Here is an 18,584-nt window from a genome sequence, read left to right as displayed (position 1 = left end):
CGGCCCCCCCCCACTCGCCGCTGAGTCCCCGCCGGCACCCCTGGGGCCACCGTGAAGTCACCACCCCCCCTTTTCCCGCCAAACTTGCGGGGCTCCCCAAAAGTCGCAGAGGACGCCCGAAAGTTGAGATTTTGTTGTTATGGTGCGGGATTCTGGGCGCCCCCCAAATAAACGCGGGGATCCCGCCACCGCGGAGCATCCCGCAAAACTCCTGACGGCTCCTGCGGACTTACCGGGGTGAAGCACGCAGCGTTAAAATTTGGGGGATTCGCGCAAAAGTGATGTCCCCCGCCAAATTATAGGGCTGCCGATAAGTTACAGGGGTTCTTTAAATGTTGCGGAGTTCCTCACAAAGTTACACTCCCCAAAACTTGTAGGTTCCCCCCAGAGTTCTCTCCGAAGTTTTAAATCCCCTATAACTTTCCTGTAGGGCACCCCCATCAGCTCTAGGGCTTCCCCTAAAGTTACAGTCACCTTCTGCTAGAAAGGGGGTGTGGTCTGGACTTTTGGGGTGTGTGCGCAGTTCCCAGTAGGAAAGAAGTCCCGAATTCCACCGTCAGTCCTGCCCGCCATGAGGAATCACTGCCAAAACCGCCCCAGAATGGCGGGGCTGGGTGGGGGTGGGCTGCGAGGGGTGCAGGGGGTATTTTGGGTACTGAGGTGCTTGGGGGGGTACACGGGGTGCACGGGCTCCATGGGGAGCGTGGGCTGCCCTGGGCATGTGGGATGCATGGAATGCCCTGGGTGCATGGAATGCTTGGAGTGCGGGGGGGTGCAGGGGATTCTGGGGTGCACCGGGGTGCATTGGGGTGCCTGGGCTGGCAGGGGGTACCTGTAGTGCAGGGGGTCTGTGGGGTCCATGTGATACATGGGGTGCCTGAGAGGTTTTGGGGTGCGGGGGGTGTTTGGGGAGCTGCGGCTGGCGCCCACCCGCGTTCTGCTCCCCACCGGCCCCAAAACCCGCGGGGCCGCGAGCGCCGGGCGGCGCCGAGGGGCCCCCAGGCGCTGCGGCTGCTGCACTGAGCAGCCTGAAGGCCGGGACAGAGTCCGTGCGGCTGTCCCGGATGGTGGCCCCCGCCTGTCCCCCCCGCCCGTGCCCTGGGCTGCCTGGCACGGCTGATTCCCGCGGCTCGGGGGCTGCGGGGCTGCTGGGGCGGCGCCCCGGGGATCCCCTGCCTGGGGAGGTGACGTTCCCAGCCTGGCTCCTGGGGCGCTCGGCCCCCCCTCGTTCCCTGCTCTGCTGGAGGTGGGGCTGGAGGTGCCGCTGCCACCCTGCGCCGATCCCGGGTGCTTTCCTTAGGAGTGAAAACAGCAGCAAACCGGGAAAACCCCCACGACCCCGCCAAGCGCCCGGTGTCACCCTGGCACGGCCGCCCGCGGGGTGTCCCTGCACGCCACGGGGACTGGGGACCAGCCGGGAACCGGGACACCCCCGGGGCCCCAAAACCCGCTCGGGCTGCGCGGGAGGAGGAGCACAGCCGCAGCAGCCTTTATTCCCCATCCTGCCCCGTCCCTGGGGAGCCCGATCCCGCAGCCCCCGTTAGCGCAGCCCCGCGGGAGCCTGTGGGGCCCGGGGGAGGCTCCGCGGCCGCCCCCGCTCCGGTTTAATGGTTAACGGCGGCCGGAGCGCAGAGCTGGAGGCTCCGGCAGCTCCGCTCGGTGTTGAGCAACTCCACGAGCATCGCCCACCCTTGCACAGGGTGCCACCAGCCCGACCCCCGGCCCGGGCAGGGGGGCATCCCAAATTTAAAAAGTGGTCACAGCAGCTCCCGAGTCGGAAAGGCCACGCAAGGATCATTTAGTCCGACTCCTGGCCCTGCACTGGAGTCCCCCAATAATCACCATCCCTGGGAGATGCCCCCGTGGTACCGGGGCGCCCTTGCCCGGGCTTGGCTGCGGACTGGATTGATGCCCCTGGCCCAGGTGGTCGCGCAGAGGGAGCCGGGCCGTGCCGCAGTGCCCGTGTCCCCTGGCTGCCTGCCGGGGGACGGGGCCACAAGGCGTGACCTTCAGGGATGGGGGGCTAGGCGGGCTGCGGAGCTGCTGGGGTGCGGGGCTGGTTCGGGTGGAGAGCCCTGTGCTACCCTACAGCCACAGAGCTGCGCGGGCTGCGGAGCCCTGCGGGGTGCAGGGGCACGGGGGGTGCGGATCCTTATGGCACAGAGCGCCCTACAGCGCCATGCCATGCAGGGTGTCACGCCGTGCAGGTGTCGCACCGTGCAGGGCGGGATGCGCCTTGCAGCGCCGTGCTGCATCCCACAGCGTGCAGGACTGTAGGACGTGCAGCCCCGCTCAGCCTCTTAGGGCGCTCGCTGGGCTCCTGCTCGCTCCCTCTTGTGGGAACGGAGCCGTTCAGCACCGTCCCTCGCAGCACCGTCCCCTCGCAGCGTGGCAGAGCCCCGCACGCGTCTGTCCCTCGGGGCTGAGGGGGGATACGCCCAGCCCTACCCTGTCCCCTCGCTCTGACCCAACCCGACCCTCCCGAGCTGACCCTGAGGCTCCAAGTGATGTTCGGGACGGATTCTCCATTCACCAGCCAGATTTCGAGCCTCCAGCCAGGGCTCCAGGCACGTTTTCCACCACCCTCAGGACAGGGCAGTTGTTCTCTTATTAGAGCCCGGCTCTCCAAGTCCCACAGTTAAGGAATTACAGGCAAGCGGGCAGCCCCGCACAGATTCTGCTGCTGCTGGGGCAAATTGGAGACCAAATTTGGCCGCCTCAGCTCCGCCACAGCAGCTTTCCCTTCCCTGGTGCCATTCCTAGCCTGCCTCTCCCCAGGGAGGTGGCACAGCGGCACCCGCATCCCCACGGGCAGCACAGGGACCGGAGCGAAGCCACACTGATCCCACACGGAAACGATGCTCCTGTGCCTGCCATCACAGCCCAACCCAGCTCCCAGGGGGTTCAGGGGGTGCGGGGGGACCCAGCCGTGTGTGCCGGCATGATGGAGAAGGAGAGCAGGGGCAGAATGCGGCCGGGGGCAGCGCGGGGGAGCCCAGCCGTGCTTGTGGCACACTGGCAGCAGGAAGAGCGCGGCAGCACCGGCACCAGCCGCGCTCTATCAGCGCCCCGATCTCGCAGGGGGATGGGAGAAGCTCTCGAGGGCGGCTGTGGTTTGGGGCTGCCGACGCCTGGGGTGCCTCCAGCTCTAACACCTTCAGCGGGCTTTGCTGAGCGCTGCGTTTTCAGTTTTAATCTCTTCACCTGCCGCGGTGCAGGGGCAAAGATGCTGAGGGAAGGCGCGTCGCTTCCTGCCGCCCTGCCTGGCACGGCACGGCACGGCACGGGGGCTGCGGGTTCCACCCGGCTCCAGGCAGCCCCAGGCCATCGTGCCACGAGGTCAGGCAGCCGCTGGCCGTGTCACCAGGGCCACCGTCACTGCCTTGCCACCGCGTCCCTTGGGGCACCCACGAGCATCTCCAGCGGGCTGGAGAGGAGGGAAGTTCCAGCTCTGGTACACATCCAGCTCATCCAAGCTCTTCCGGCGCACGGAGGCTGCGGGACCCGCAGGAGTGCTGGGGAGGTGAGCAAGGAAGCAAATGCTGAGCAAACACAGCCTGGCTGGTACCGCAGCCCTGTGCGAGGCTCCGCTCTGGCACAGATCACCCCACACGGCAGCTCCTGGTGGCTGCGTGTCCCCATCTCAGAGGTGCCAAACCACCCATCCAGGGCGGGTGCACCCTCAGTCACACTGTGCTCAAAGCTGCTCTCTCAGCACCAGTTGCAGCAGCAGCAAGAGCCCCCAGAGCCAGGGATTCAGACTCAGTTTAAGAGTGTAAACGTTCTCTCAGCCTTTTAATGGTGTTTGGGAGAGGGCTGCCCATGGAGACACCCTTGCATGGGTGCGAAAGGCTGGGAATGGAGGATGGAGCAGAGCCCACGGCCCACACCAGGGAAATTTCTGTGTTATCCTGTGCAGGGTGAGGAGATGGACTCAGTGATCCCCTGTGGGTCCTTCCCAGCTCTGGCTATTCCACGATTCCATGGAGGCACAGGGCTGACCCCATCTCCCCATAACAAGGGACATTCCGTGAGGGGAGCAAAGCTTCTCAGGGCTTCCTGGGGGCTGGAGGGGGCCCTGGTCTCCCCCAGGCAGTGTGAGGAGGACAGAGACCCTCAGTCATGGCAGAAACCTCCTGATGGGGGGTCTGATCCTGCAGCCCAAGGCATGGGGCTGGCTGCAGCCCCGTCACCCCCCTGCCCCAAAATGTGACTGGTCCCCACCCTGTTCCCATCTTGGTGCCAGTGCCAGCCCTGTCTCACTGGGGTCCCACCCAGCACTCAGCACCCCCAAAGTGCCCATCTTGGGACATCCCACCAGCAACCTGCTGGCACCAGCTGGGCTGAGCTGGGAGAAGGACACTCGTAGAAAAGTAAGAGAAAATATATACAGAGAGTGAGTGCAGGGCACGGGGCTCTGGTGGGCACAGAGCTGCTGGCACCTGTCCCTTTGGCACCCAGTGGTGTCCAGCCAGGTGAGACCCCCCTGTGGCACTGCCCCTGCTCCTGGGGGGCTATAGGTTGGTGATGTAAACCTCCAGCCCATTGGCTGCTGTCCGGACTGAGGCTTTTCGGGACCCCCCTGCCCAGACGTCCACCACACTCTCATACAGGTTCTCGGGGACACAAGGCTTCCCTGGCTTGTCCCGTTTTGCTGCCTTCTTCCAGTTAATGTCCACAGCCTCGTAGTCAGGGTCGGTGCCACAGGCCTGAGCAGTCCATGCTCTGTCGCTGATGGACTCGTAACAGGGGTCAGAGGGGCCTGGGGCTGCTGGGGCCCCCTCCTGCTGGCAGGGGGGTGCCCACACAGACCCCTCCTCCTTCACAGCCCTCGGGGTTGATGTAGGGACCTGGGATTTCTTCTTGGTGGCTTTGCACACCGTCGAGTACATCTCCTCCAGCTGCAAGAGGAATTTTTTTTTGGGTGGAGGTTTGGGGGCAATCCCTGCCCACTGCAGGGTACCCTCATGATTTTGTCCCCCCCATCTTCTGACAGCCCCCCAGGAGGATCCTGGCAGAGGATCCTAACTTATACCCGGCTCCACACACGGGCACAGCCAGGAGAGAGGGAATTAAATGACCCCCCCATGTGCCCCATCCCTGCTGTCCCCCAGAGCCGTACCTTGGCATGAGGGGCACTGCCTGCACCATCCCAGCAGGGCTGTGCTCCAGAGGGTCCTGCCACAGCCCCATCCTGCACCTCCACCGACACCACCTTCTTCACTTTATGGACACAGGCATAATCGGCTGCCCCGTGCACAGCCCGTGGGGGGGACACCTGGGTGCCAGCTGGCAGGGGGGGCACCGGGGTGCCCTCCTCCCCCACTGCCAGGCACTCATAGACGGCGTCTGGCGCTGGTTTCCGCAGCGGGGTGAAGAGCAGGTTGGAGTAGGTCTGGTCGGGCGCTGGGGAAGTGGCCGGGGGCTCAGGGACGGGGATCTGGGGCAGCTCACGGTGCAGGAGGCCGGAGCTGTGCAGGGATTCGCCTCCGGGGGCCGAGGGACTGGGGAGATCCAGGCTGGCCGGACGCTGGACTGTGGGAGAGAAGAGGAAATGAGGGGATGCAACAGGCACCGAGCCCCGTGCCAAGGCTGTGGCACGTCTCTCCGTGACACGATGGGCAGCGTGGGGACTGCAGGCAGCTGCCAAGGGCCACCAGCCCCTTGGATGCCCCTGCTCCACGGCCACTCACCGAGGTCTCTGACCTTCACCCGGTACAGCTCGTGCAGCTTCGTGTCCGACTTGCTGAGGGACCGCAGCTGTGTCTGGCAGAGCAGGGCCTGCCGGGGAGGGGACAGACACCATCAGGCTGGGCCGGGAGCCCAGACCATCCCCAGGGCTGGTCCTGCCCCCCAAATGTGCTCTTACCTCATCCACAAGCTTCACCCCGTCTGGAGCGACCTTCTTCCTGCCCTTCCTGCAGGGAAAAGTGGGGCTGAGTCCAGGGCAGATGGCAAAGCCAGGGGTGAGGAGCAGGTGTCCCAGGTCCCCGGTATGGCACTCCCAAACCCCACATATCCTGCTTCTTCCCTGCCCCACAGCAGGCTCTGTGCTGGCTGGGGACATCACAACTGCATCCTGCACCCCACTGAGCTGTGCAGGGCACCACTGGCACCACCCTTGGCACTGCCCCTTCTGCTCACAGCTCAGCCCTCGCTGGGCTGCTCTTCTGAGGATTTTGGGAGTGGGGCTGTTCCAGGGGGCTGTGACACACAGGGATGCAGGATCAAGCCAGGTAGAGCTGCACTGGGGTGCAGGTGGGTTTGGGGTGAGCAGAGCAGCAGACCCCACGGTCCCAGCTCAGGATGGCTGCACACAGAGTCTCCAGGTGCAGCCACCAAAGGCCACCGAGGGATCCCCAGCCCCACCCAGCCCCAGGAGGGAAAGAGGAGGAGCCGTGGGCAGCACGTACCGTTTGCAGGCAGCACACAGGGTGCCCAGGTAGACCAGGCCACCGAGCAGGGCCAGGGCAGTGCCAGCTGGCAGGAGCCGGGTCCCTGCTGTCCCCTCGCTGCTGGCTGCAGCCATGGGGGAGCTGAGCTGCGGGGCTGAGCTCTGAGGAGAGAGAACATGAGTGGGAGTTCAGCCTGGAGCTGCTGGGCTCACCACGGCATGAAATGGTGCTCTGTGACCCCCAGGGCTTAAGGGACCCCTGCAGCACAGTCCCCCAGCAGGAGATTTCTCTGGATGCTCTGGATGGGGACATTTCACCGGGTGTGCCATTTTCTGGCCAGCAATTGCTGTCCCCAGAGTCACTCCAACACCTCCAGTGCCCAGCCTCGTGTGGACGCTTGGCAGTAGGTGCTCTGTCACCACGAGGGAAAACTTCAGATTTTGGTTCCTTTTGAAAAAAACAATCCAACAAAACCAGCGGGATTCAAGCTCACAATTTGCCACTGAAATGGTGAAAAGGAAATGCCCAGGAGCCCTGAAAACCCTCTGGAGACACCCTAGAAATGACAGAGTGCTTTCTGGGGACACCGGGACACCAACCCCATGGGATGGTGGTGACACTGCTCCTGAGCATAGGGGAGGCCAGTAAGGACAGGCAGTATGACTCAATTTCCTGGAAACAAGGGGAGCTTCAGCATCTCCCTCCTCTCCCTCCTCATGCCCTGGCCTCAGCAGAACACACCAGGACACCCTCCTTCTGCAATGGATTCACACATTCCCTGTGCCACCACAACCCCAGGTCTGCAGCCACTCTGCTGTGACACCAGAGCAGAAAACACCCCATCTTCCCACCCTTTCCTCTGCCTGAAGCTGCACCTTCCCCAAACCCAGCCCTTGTCCCTGTGCTTTCCTCAGGGCAAAAATTGTCCCCTGCAAACCGCGGCAGTGGCAGGAGGGTGTCCTGTGTCCTGACACAAAGCATGGGTGCTCCCCAGCCTGTCAGGATCGCCTCCTTCCCCAGGAGGCTTTTGGTGACCCCTGTCCCATCATTCCCATGCCATCATCCCCGTCCCTGCTCTGCTGCCAGCAGGCTGCAAACCCAAAGCAAAAGCTGACGCCCTTCACCGGTGGCTGCGGCCCCCAGCTCTGCACAGCTCAGCTCTGTGCACCCTGCCCTACAAAAACAGGCTGGCCTGTCACCAGCACCCACGAAATGCCTGATCTGAAAGGAGATGGAGGCAGTTCCTGGAGTAAAACACAGCTTCAAGAAGCCATGGTAGCTGATCCAGATGGAGCCAGCAGCAGGGCAGAGCTGAGCAGGATCAGCTTCCACCAGCACAGATGGGAACCCAGAGATCCGGCGGGACGTGCTGAGCACCTCTTACTCACCCCCTTGCGTGTCTTCATCCAGATGACAAAGCCCAGATGAGCTCTGGTGAGAAGCCATCCTGCCTTGTGTAAATCTCAAAAGCTACTGCAGGCCCACAGGAGCTCCCCGCTCCCCTGCACCCTGGGTCACACAGCAGCATCTCTGGCACATTTTTACCCCAATAACCAGAAGGTCTCTGCCCATTTTCAGCACCCTTTTATCTGCAAGCATCCTTTTATCTACAAACTTCCCATGCCTTTGGAAACTGCCCTGACTGAAGCATGAACCCTGGAGAGCAATTATTTCAAGATAGAAAGTGAGACAGAGAGGTTTTAAGGACTAACCAGGCTGGACAGACTGGCTTAGATCAGAGCTGGGAAGGGGAGGCTGTTCCCTTTCCAACATTTTAATTAGACAACACAGCTTTTCTGTCTGAGCATACGTTAATTATTCGGATTACCTGCAACAGGGCCGGTGCGTTAGACAGAGCCTGGAGCTCCTCGCTGGACTCGTTCAGCTCATCAGAGGGATGGAATCATGGGCTGCAGGAGCAGGGCAGAGCTGAGCAGGCTCTGGAGTTGAGCAGACAAAGTTCTAGTGAGGTTTGACGGCCGGGAGCTGGTGTGATGTTGGAATTGAGGGGGGAGCTTTCAGCATGCTGAGGCAGGCACAGGGGGCAGCTTATCCCACAGCAGGGGGATTTTCCATCCCTGAATTTTGAAGATTGAAAGGAGAGACTTCCTTGAGTAGGAATGAACGCAGAAAAATTCTTCTGGCCTACTTTCTGTAGAGCAGGTTGGTGGTTGCTCCAGGATTTCTGAGCAGTGAAACTGTGCAGTGCATGCTCCTCAGTGCTCAGGCTCAGCAGTCACCAGGAGAAGCCACTTCTTAGGACAACACATTGGCTCTCCCAAAACCACAGCTCTGCAAGCAGAACCCAGTGCCTGGCTAAAGACACCCAGGTAGGACTGAGCAGGTTTGCAAGGCAAAGTCCCAGCCAGACCTCCTGAAACCTACACCTGGATTTCCTGCGATAAAGTTATCGATCTCCCTGTCCTGGGGCTGCTCCCCGGGCCAGGAGGCTCAGCAGACACATTTCCTAAGGGGCTGGCTCCACCAGCCCAGCCCAGCCGAGGTGGCTTTGAAGGCGAGGGCGGTCACAGCCGTTGCGTACGTGTGACAGCACCCACAGCCCTCCGAGCAGGGATCTCTGCCCTCTGTGTGTGACACCCCAGCACAGGCACCCTCGAGGCAGATGGGTCGCTGCTCCAGGATGTGGGAGTTTTTTGTGAGTCCTACAAAAGGTGCAAGTTTCTCATCTGGGCTTCCTGAGAGCAAGATTAAATTCACTGCAAAACTAAGTGCTGCTGCTGATGATTCTGCCTGGCCTCTGATTCATCTCCCCAGATAAAACCACACAGTCTTCAGTGCGGGGTGGCAAGAAAAAAAGTCTGCAAAGCTACTCAAAGCCTATTTGCACAAAACCAAGAGGAGTATTTTGAGCTGATTTCCATCAGCAACTGTGCACACAGCTGCAGCAAACTCTGCTCAGGTACCCCAGGGAGTTGTGCTTCAAAAAAGGCCCAAGAAGCAGAAGTAGATAGATTTTTTCTTTTCAATTACAAAAAGTGAAAGCTCCATTTACAGTCACAACACTGAATCTGCCCTGGACCATGGGGTGCAATTAGTGAATGTTAAGACTATTTCAAAAAAGCAGGCATGAGATCTTACCCACTTTGCTTATCTCTGTAATGAGATTTCATGGTAAAACACCTCTGGGGGCTTTTCATTTAGAAAATGCCAACCATACTTCTAAATGCCAGACCCAAATGTCTGAAAACTTGGATGCAGGCTTTGAGCTGCAGCTCTGATAGCTGCTCACATGCTGCAGTGACTTTTGAGAAAATACAACTTTAAAACTTTCAGGTGAGCAATTATCAGCCCACACCACAGGGCTCTGCTCGAGGCTGACACCATTTCAGCACTTTTCTTTCTTCCTGCCCTTCCCTGGTTGCTGAACACTCACTTGGGCAGAAAAACGCTCTTTCAAGGCAACAATAATCTCAAGAGGTTTTCTGCAGAGCTGAGCCACAGCAGGAGACCAGCAGAGAGCTCGGAGCTACTGTTAGGAAGGCAGATTCCAAACTACAGCATGGCTGGATCGAGGAGACGTGTCTTCTCCAGTACCATCTGCCCGCCACAGTGGTTTCCTTTGCCACAGATGCACTACTTCTACATCATCTCAGGTTTTCAGAAGACAGCATTTCAGGGACCACATTCTCAAGCCTCCTCACCCAGAGACCAGAGCTCAGCACTTTCCCATTGCACACACCAGCAATACTCCTGTTCCACCTCCCCACAAAACAACTGGAAATTTCCACAATGCCACGCACCTCTGAACTGAATTCATTCACCCCAAAAGCAATTGGCTCCCAGTCAGCCTCCAGACTCCAGCCATGGAATCCCAGCAGCATTGCCAAGCTCCACCACCTTTGCTTCCCTTTCAAGCCCAGCTACAGAGCACAAAGCATGGAATGACACAGCTTGGAGCCCAACTCACGAAGCTGAACCCAGCTGAGGATTCCCAGAGGAGAGAAGAGCAGGAATTCTGCCTGTCCAGCCTGTCCAGCCCCAAGAGCATCTCTAACAATGCTTCTGTATACTTTGGGGGTTTTAAGGTATTTCCCCCCAGTTTAGCTGCAGATTCCTCCTTTCCCAGGCAGGAAAGCCACCACCACTTACTTGCAGGAACTCAAAATCCGGCGAGTGTGGAGCACAGGGATCCAATCACGCTCTCTTCCCTGCCGGCCAGCCTGGAGAATTTCATTTCTTATCCCACAGCAAGTCCCACTCAGGGCCTCCCGCACATTTCCAACATCCCGATCTGAGCTCTCCCGCTCCCTGAGGAGCAGCCTGCTGCTCACAGACACAGAGCACACACACCGCAGCTTCCTGGCCTCGGAGGTGGTGGCTTCAGGCCGGGGTAGGCTGGGTCTGTGCTCGCAGCCGGGGCGGGAGGCGCCGCGGCTCCCGGCACACCCGAGCAGCCTCCGCCGCGCCCGCTCCCCGCCCGGCTCCTCCGGGAGCTCAGGGCAATGGAAGGAAAGAATGGGGAGCCCCAGATCATCATTGCCTTGCAAATGAACAACGCCTTACAAGGAGACGGGGGAAAAAGAAACACCCGACTTTATTCATCAGGGATGTGAACTGTGCTGGGTGGGAGGTGGCGGCCGCTGGAATAGGAGTCTGACAAATCAGTGGGGAGCCCAAGGAGGGGTCAAACCAGGACTTAGCAAAGACACAGGGCTCATACACCCAGTTCCTAAAGAGATTATGATGTTAAACAGTCTCAGAGTACAAAATAAACCCCCGAGTTTTCTCTGCCCAGCTCAGCTCTCCAGTCATGGGCCACTTCAGTGAGCATCCATGCTAAGCTGGGCACATTAATCCTTGTCACCACTTAGCACTCAAGTGTGAGAAACAAACAGTCATTTGTGAGGGAAGGGCCATTGTTAAACCCTTGAGCTGAGCCTGGTGTGTGGAGAACACGAATTCAGAACAATGAGGACAGCACAGCCAATTCCAACAGGAACCGATGGATGTTGAAGTGCCTGAGGCAGCCCATGACACATCCCCCATCCACCAGGATCACAGCATGATCCAGGTGCTCTTCAGGAGCACAGACTCACTCCCACAGGTTTCCTGAAGATGTTCATCTTGTTTGGTTTTGCTGTCTTGCTGCATTCTGAGGTGTGTCTGCAGCAATGTGAAATCCCACACAACCTGAACAGCTCTGATCATATCTTCTTCAGTCTCAGGTTTTCTTGTTTGTTTGGCAGCCTGACCCTGCAAATCAGGCACTGCCCTGCCCAGGCTGACAGCTTGTTTTTTAATCTGTTCTTAGGGATAGATAAAAAAAGGGGGTATTAAAGGAACCATTTCATTAGAAAAATTACTCACAAAATAAAAGGAAATTGGTTCCTTAAATTAAAAACAAATTGGTGTCCTTAAGATACTGGCATGAATTGCAAACTACTTTTGTTTCAAAAAAAAGCCTTTACAATGCAGAAATCCCACCAGATGATGAAACCAGCATCTCTGAGGCAAGGACTGGCCACCACCAACACAGAATGTAACCAAGGACAGAGGACATCCTTCCTGTCCAAACACTTTCCACATGGCAGGGAAGAGCATTTGGCTTGCCTGGCCTGCTTCCAGCCCAGCCCCAGGCTCTGCCACTGCAGGGCTGCACACTAGGCTCAGACACATCCTGCTCTTTGTGCCCATCCAGGGCCCAGTCCAACCTGGATCTGGGTCCTGAGGTTTTTTAGTAAAAGGATCCACGCTCAGCAAGCCACCTTGGACAGAAAAACCCAACTAATGGTGGCAAAAATCACAAGGTTCCCTGTGGAGCTGCTCCTGGATAGGTTTGGGAATTCTGATATGCTGCTGGATTATTCTCCCAGCTATGGCACTCTGCTTGTGGAACCAGGCAGCTTTCCATGCCAATCCAGTGAGTTTGGCTACAGCATGGCCTGGGATACTCTACCAGTCAAAGTGCTGAAATCTGATGCTCCAGGCTGCTGGTTCCAGCTCCGAGCTGTCAGTTTTCTGTCTCTTCCTTACACTAGGGGCTACAAAGAACTTGCTGCCCCCAAAAAATGGAGTTCTCAGATAAATCCCATAGTAAAAACCAGAAGGCAGAGAGCAGCTAAAGCACTTGACCTTTGATGTTTTCACCCAGCCACGGTCGGGACCCTGCCTGCACCTGTGCTTGGCAGGTGGCCACAGACAGAAGCCACAGTTTATGGCAGGATGTGGGGCTGTCCAAGCCCCCTCAGCTGGTTTGCAGCCAGCAGTGTTATCAGCTGAGCACCCACAGACTCTGCATGGAGCTGCTACTGCAGGGAAAATAAAAGAAAGAAGTGTGCAAGAGAGCAGAGAATTGTATCCCTTGTAGCTAGGCCTCATCCAAGGCCCAACTCACTGAATGCTTTCGGGGCTGGACGGACGTGCACTATCCCCCTCCCAGAGGAGCTCAGAAGCATCCAGAAACTGCTGCTTTTTTGCCCAGTTTTAGGCTGAGCAGCCTGAGGCTCAGCAGAGCAGGACAGCTCATCGAGACTCTGAGGCCAGGAGCACCAGAAGGACTACTCCTGCAGTCCAACACCTTCCTCAGCACCTAGAACTCAGTCATCTTCTTGTGGGTGTCTGCTTTCTTCTGCTCCCGCTGTAACCTGGCTTCCTGGGCCTGCAGCTGCCCCAGCTGCTTGTGGGCATCAGCCAGCTTCTCCTCCAGCTGAGCTGCAGCAATGCTGTGCCTGAAAGCAAAAAGCACAGTGGCAATGTCATCCTGCATGGTAAGATCAAAGGCTTGTTCCATCCCAGGAGGGTTTGCCCTCTCCTGTAGGATTAGCCCAAGGGGATAAGGAAAAGCCCAAGGGCCTTTCCTGCTGAAAGCCAGGAGTAACCCGATTCTCAGCGCTATCTGGGCTAGAGAATGTCCTCCTGGGATCCCCAACAGCAATGCTGCAGAGGTGGGCATGAGAAGGACTCCAGCACCTTTCCTCAGAGAGCTCCTCTCTTTGCCACAGCCTGAATTCCAGCCAAAGGACCCCAAACACATCAGCCAGTGTCCACGCTGGTCTGAAGCACCCACTGAACTCTCAATCTTCTACTTCCCCTTAAGTCTCATCCAGGTACATTTCACTTGTTCCTCCCACATCTCATTTCAAGCCCACCCCTCCCGAGAAGCACCACAACTCGATCCCAAAGAAGGTTTTCCTACCGCCCGATGTTGCGCGCCAGGGCCTGCTGGATTCCCCTGATATCCCTCTGTGTTTGCTCAATCTTCTCCGTGGTCTGGAAGAGGCTGACACTCAGGGCCTTCTTGGTGCTCTTGCTGGCGTGGTAGATCTCTTTGCTGTTCCTCTGGGGCAGAGCCATCCCCCCGGCCTTGTCCCCAGCGCTCTTCCCTCGCAGTTTCTCGTTCAGGAAGTCAAACACGTTGCGCGGGGCCTTGCGGCCGCCCGGCTGTCCAGAGCTGCTTCCCTTCGCTCGGCATTTCCTCGATTTGCCTGGCTCCAGCTTCCCCTGCTTCTTCTTCTGCAGCACCTCAGCACACTGGTCCAAGGACTTCCCTCGAGGAAGCACCACAGCCTGCACTGGCTCCACTCTGCCCTCGCCGTTCTTCCCTAAGCCTGAGGAGAGGCTCCGAGTCATTACAGCATCCCCTCCCCGAGTCACCTCCCACCACAAGCTCACACTGACAGTCACAAGCTTAAAACAAAGAGGCTTTTGAGGTACCAAAAGTTAGAACTTCTGTCCAAGCCAAGGGGACCAGGAAAGGCCAGGCCAGGAGCCTTTCACAGCAGGAGATTTGTGATTCCAAGCCCGAGGCCATCTGTCAGGCCGGTTTCTGTGAAACCGGGTTCAGCCTCACATCCTCAGCTTCTCAAGCCAGGTTCAACTTAAAACTGGTTTGGTTCCTCTGGGAGAACCAGAGACACAGAGGCCCTCCCAGAGCCCCCAAGGCTCGATGCAATTTGGGTGGGAGCAGCGAGTTCAGCAGGCTTTGAAGTCTGTGTCCAGGCCAGGAGATGCATTAACACAGACATCAGAAGCTTTGCAGATCGGCTCCCCTCCACCTCCAGCCTTTGAACATTCCACAACGTTCTCACGGCTTTGATCATCAACTCGACCTTGCTTCCAGGTGCCTCCACTGTCTGCCATCACCATACAGGAGTTGGTGCCCCACATGCCTGTACTTCCAGGAAATAACTCATCCCTCTTCCCTCCAACACTGCTGGGATCTCCCGCATTGCCTCAGCCAAGCGGACCTTCAGCATAGCAAAGTTCTGGCTTCACCCACAATCTTGGGTTTGTCCTTACCTTTTCCAAACTCATATCCCATCTGAACAAGCAGTTTGGAGCCAATGCCACGAGTATGGGCCTCCCAGCCACCGAAAGAGGAGCTGCAGGCTGGGGTCCATTCCCCGTTCTCTGGAACCGCTGAGTCTATCACTGCGGAACATGAGAGGGTAATCAGTGAAACAGGAATTGTCAATCAAGCTGCTGCGTGCAGCATCCCTCACGGGACAGTACAATTCACTCTCCAACCCTAAAAGCATTTGGTCATGCCTCCAGCTTTACTCAGTTCCTACTGAATCATCACCTTCCATGAACACTGCACAGGGAATGCCTGAAATGTGAGGTTTCACTTGATTTCATGCACATACCATCTCCCAGTTCCAGGCAGAATCACCCCGGAGTTTTATGATTCTTCTCCTTCCTTCCAGGATGATAACCCAGACTAATGGACACATCTGAGTAGAATTTAACACAGTGGCATCTAATACTTATCCTGTGCCTCCAGCTCCTGTCTCTGCTGTGAGGCTCCTCCAGGCCACAGCACTAATTTTGGGTTATTAGGATCCAATCATCTCTGTCAGGTTAAATGTAAAGAGCTCTAGGACATGACTTTGTCCCTGTGATGCAGCTGTGGCACCACCAGAGGGACAGTGCTGCCTGTGCAACTTCCAAGAAGTCACTTGGGCACTCTCTGTGTCACTTTTCAGCAGCAAAACAGGGCAGGGCTGCTCCTGCAGCCTCATCGAGGCACCAGAAGGACCCAACATTCCCATTGCCTTGGGTCTCACATTCCTGGGTCATGGAGCTCCCCGGAATGAGAAAATCTGATTCACTCATTAACTCAGCTCAGTCAGACACGTAAGAATCGGAGTCTGGAACTCTAAAATATCACACCCTCTTCTTCCACACGTGGAGGGTTCCCACGGAAACCTCCAGCCTTCATTAGCCCAGGGATTTGCACAAAACAAACATTTTAGTTTGCAGTTATAGCACAGTTACTGTTCTCAGCCTTCCAGGAACACACAGAGATCTACTGCTCTTTCAGCAGAGGTGAGAGGTGTAGGACAGTCAGCCAGTCCCAGAGGAAAGCAGAACAAAATCCCAAGTCACTTTTGCTCACTTTCTCCCCACTCCCTTACCTTTGGCATAACCAGAATCATCCACACTGTCCTCATCAGACTCGCCAGATTCAGCAGCATCTTCACTTCTCAGGGGTGGAATGACACTGTCCCCTTCCACCACGGCCTCCTTGAGGAGCAGGGAGTCAAATTTCACCGTGTAGTAACCACTGTCCACATCTACAGAGGGAACAGAAGGACAGGAGCTGCAGCACACAGGGAGCTAAACCAGAGTCAGCTCCAGCAGAACCACACAGGATGGGGGGAGGCCCAAGGAACAGCTCTAAAAAAATTCTGGGTTTAATCTGTGATTTTTGTTTCTGTCTGAGAGGGGGAAGCACCCACTGCAATGAAAAGCTATTTCCACAATGCTTGTGTTGATACCCAAAAGTTTATCTCTACACATCAAGAAAGATGGGCCGTTGAGAAATGGAATTAAAGAGAAGTTAGACTTGCTCCCTTCTGACTTAATAACAGTTAAGAGAAAGATGGAAGGAGGGACTAAACCCTCCCTCTTCCCAGGACAGAGGGAAGCTGTATCAGCAGCTGCTGGGCAGGGCCAGCTCCCCTGGTTTTTGTTTGAACAAGACCAGATTATTGCCATTCTCACCTGTTAGACATGTAAATTCCTGCAGCCCCTCCCTCTCCCCTGGAGCAGTTAATGACCTCGCAGTCATTTCCTCTCCACATTCTTGCTCTTTCTATCTCCTGTTTCCCAGTCAATTCTCTCCTCTAGCCTGACAAAACTGTTTCCTCAGCTAGGTCAAGATTTTGAGTTCAGGGCAGCAGCCACGCAGTTGATGTTCTTCTGTCATTAACCACAAGAGCCAAGTTTTAGATCCACAGAAACCTCGGCCTCCACCTTCCCCCCGGGGCAGCCCCTGCCCCCCTCACCGGTGATTTTGGCCGTGTACCAGATGCCATCGCTGTGCTTGGCCAGGCAGGCCGAGCCCACCCCCAGGCTGCTCAGGTCGGGCTCCTGGAACGGCTGGAGCTCCTCCACGGACACCACCTGACCATGGGAAAACCTGCAGGGAAGGAGGAACAGGAGTTTCCCAATGAAAATCCCTTCCTTCCACAAAAGGAACGCACACGAGGGTCAGAGGTGAGGAACCCTCACCACCATCAGGGAAGTCTGACCATGTGCTGTTGTAATTATAAAGTTGTTCATGTTTCACCTGAAACACGTTATTTATGTCATGGGACAAAGAATGCATCTCACCCCAGAGAACTGAACTCCCTTGCTAGTGACACATCAGTTGAACAGTTCCTGGCTTTGGGGATAAACAGGATCAGACAGGCAGGGCTCCAGCCCAGCACCATCACAAAGGTGAGGCTCACAGCCCAGCTCCTTCCCAGACCACTGAGGTTGATCCTGGTGAAGATCCCCAAGAACAGAGCCTGTACAGCCTCCCTGTGCGACTGGAATGTGTGCATTACCCACAGGCTGGCTGCTCTGGTTTAAAATACTTCATCAGTTGTTAATTCATCCACTCAGTTATGTCACATCCCTGCACCATTCCCACAGGATTTTCCACTTCATCTGGAAACAGCCAGACTGATGCCACTGCTCACATTTCAAAAACACCAAGGCACAATTCCCCTGGGTGAGAAAGCCACGGAGAGCCCCTGAGGAGGAGGTTTACCCCTCTGAAGGACAAGGCCCCTCCCACCCCTCTCTCTTTACCGACAGTTCTCCTTAAATCTGCACTTGTCATCCAGGAAGAACGGGCACGGCTTCAGGGACTTGTGGGTGGGGTACAGGTAGAGCACCCTGACCCCTGCACTGCCGTCCTCCAGCTCCTCTGTCCCCACAATCATGGCATTGTGGTACTCCAGGGTCCCCCAGGAGCTGTAGTAGGGAGCTTTAACCTTCATCCCACTCAGCTCCTCCTCCTCCTCCTCTCTCTCAGACTCCTCCTCCTCTTCATTGCACTTTGATTTGGATTTATCCCCCATTTCTCCCTCTCTCTCCGAGTTGGCACCAGCTGGAGGCTCCTCATCTGCTCCAAGCCCAGCAATGGCTTCCTTAAAAGCAGCATATTCCTCATCCTGGGCAGAGCTCTCCAGCTGGGAATCCTGCCCTGGGAGACCTGCTGGGGAGGAGGAGGAGGCATCTGTGTCCAAAGTGGCCAGAAGTTTGCTCTTTTTCACAGCCACCAGGCTCGACTCGGTCAGTTCGATGAGCTGCTTCAAATCCTCCTGCAGCTGCATCAGGTCCGACTGCTGCGATGGGTCCTGGCCCGCCCCCAGCGCCAGCTCCACCTGCTCCAGCTGGGCGTTGTAGGTCTGGATCGCTGCCTCCAGACTCTCTTCATCCATTCTCAGGACTAGAAAGGCGCTTTTGCCCGCGTCCTCTCCACGAACTCAAAAAACATTCAGAGTTTACTCAAGCACTTCTGGATAACAAGTCCTCGCCCGCAGAAGAGACATCTACCCGCCGTCCCGCTCTTTCCCTCGGAAATGACCAGGGCGATGCTCCCGCTGGAAACAGGCGGCCAGAGGCGACGGGAGAGTCCGAGGAGAGGCCGGGCCTGGCCCTGCCCTCCCCCGCCACGGAGCCCACTCTCGCCTACCGGGCCCCCGCCCGGCACCGCTCCTCCCGCAGCCTGGGCGCCCCCTCAGCCCCAGGGCTGCAGCACCTCCCTGAGCCGCCACTGCCACCTCGGCGGCCCCACTGCACCCTCAGCCGCCTCAGTCCCTGCGAGCCGCCTCCATGACACCCGCCATGACACCCCCGCTTCCGGCACCAGCGCCCCCACTTCCGGCTGCGCTCGCCAGCGCGTCACCCGCTCCGCCCTCGGAGTGCCCGGGAGGCCGGCGGCGCTGGGCA

At 57.5% G+C, this 18,584-nt stretch overlaps 2 protein-coding genes across 2 annotated transcripts; both read right to left on the bottom strand.

Moving 5' to 3' along the window:
• Window positions 1–3,103: 3,103 nt before the first annotated feature.
• On the bottom strand, window positions 3,104–10,790 carry LIME1 (Lck interacting transmembrane adaptor 1). The gene is made up of 7 exons (XM_038158837.1): window positions 10,506–10,790; window positions 8,224–8,473; window positions 6,414–6,556; window positions 5,870–5,918; window positions 5,694–5,781; window positions 5,123–5,535; window positions 3,104–4,901 (listed from the first exon to the last, which is right to left on the bottom strand). The coding sequence occupies exons 3-7, from the start codon at window positions 6,527–6,529 to the stop codon at window positions 4,515–4,517; spliced, it is 1,053 nt and encodes a 350-aa protein (XP_038014765.1). The 5' UTR covers window positions 6,530–6,556; window positions 8,224–8,473; window positions 10,506–10,790; the 3' UTR covers window positions 3,104–4,514.
• Window positions 10,791–10,926: 136 nt separating this feature from the next.
• ZGPAT (zinc finger CCCH-type and G-patch domain containing) lies at window positions 10,927–18,505 on the bottom strand. Its single transcript, XM_038158836.1, has 6 exons — window positions 17,439–18,505; window positions 16,646–16,779; window positions 15,773–15,931; window positions 14,655–14,786; window positions 13,552–13,963; window positions 10,927–13,084 (listed from the first exon to the last, which is right to left on the bottom strand). Exons 1-6 carry the CDS (start codon window positions 18,071–18,073, stop codon window positions 12,946–12,948), a joined length of 1,611 nt encoding a protein of 536 aa, XP_038014764.1. The 5' UTR covers window positions 18,074–18,505; the 3' UTR covers window positions 10,927–12,945.
• Between the last annotated feature and the right edge of the window lie 79 nt (window positions 18,506–18,584).

This window comes from Motacilla alba, chromosome 20 (assembly GCF_015832195.1).
Source record: "Motacilla alba alba isolate MOTALB_02 chromosome 20, Motacilla_alba_V1.0_pri, whole genome shotgun sequence".
Classification (NCBI taxonomy): Eukaryota; Metazoa; Chordata; class Aves; order Passeriformes; family Motacillidae; genus Motacilla; species Motacilla alba.
The sequence above is the reverse complement of the archived record's forward strand: the minus strand, read 5'-3'. Positions and strand labels throughout refer to the sequence as shown.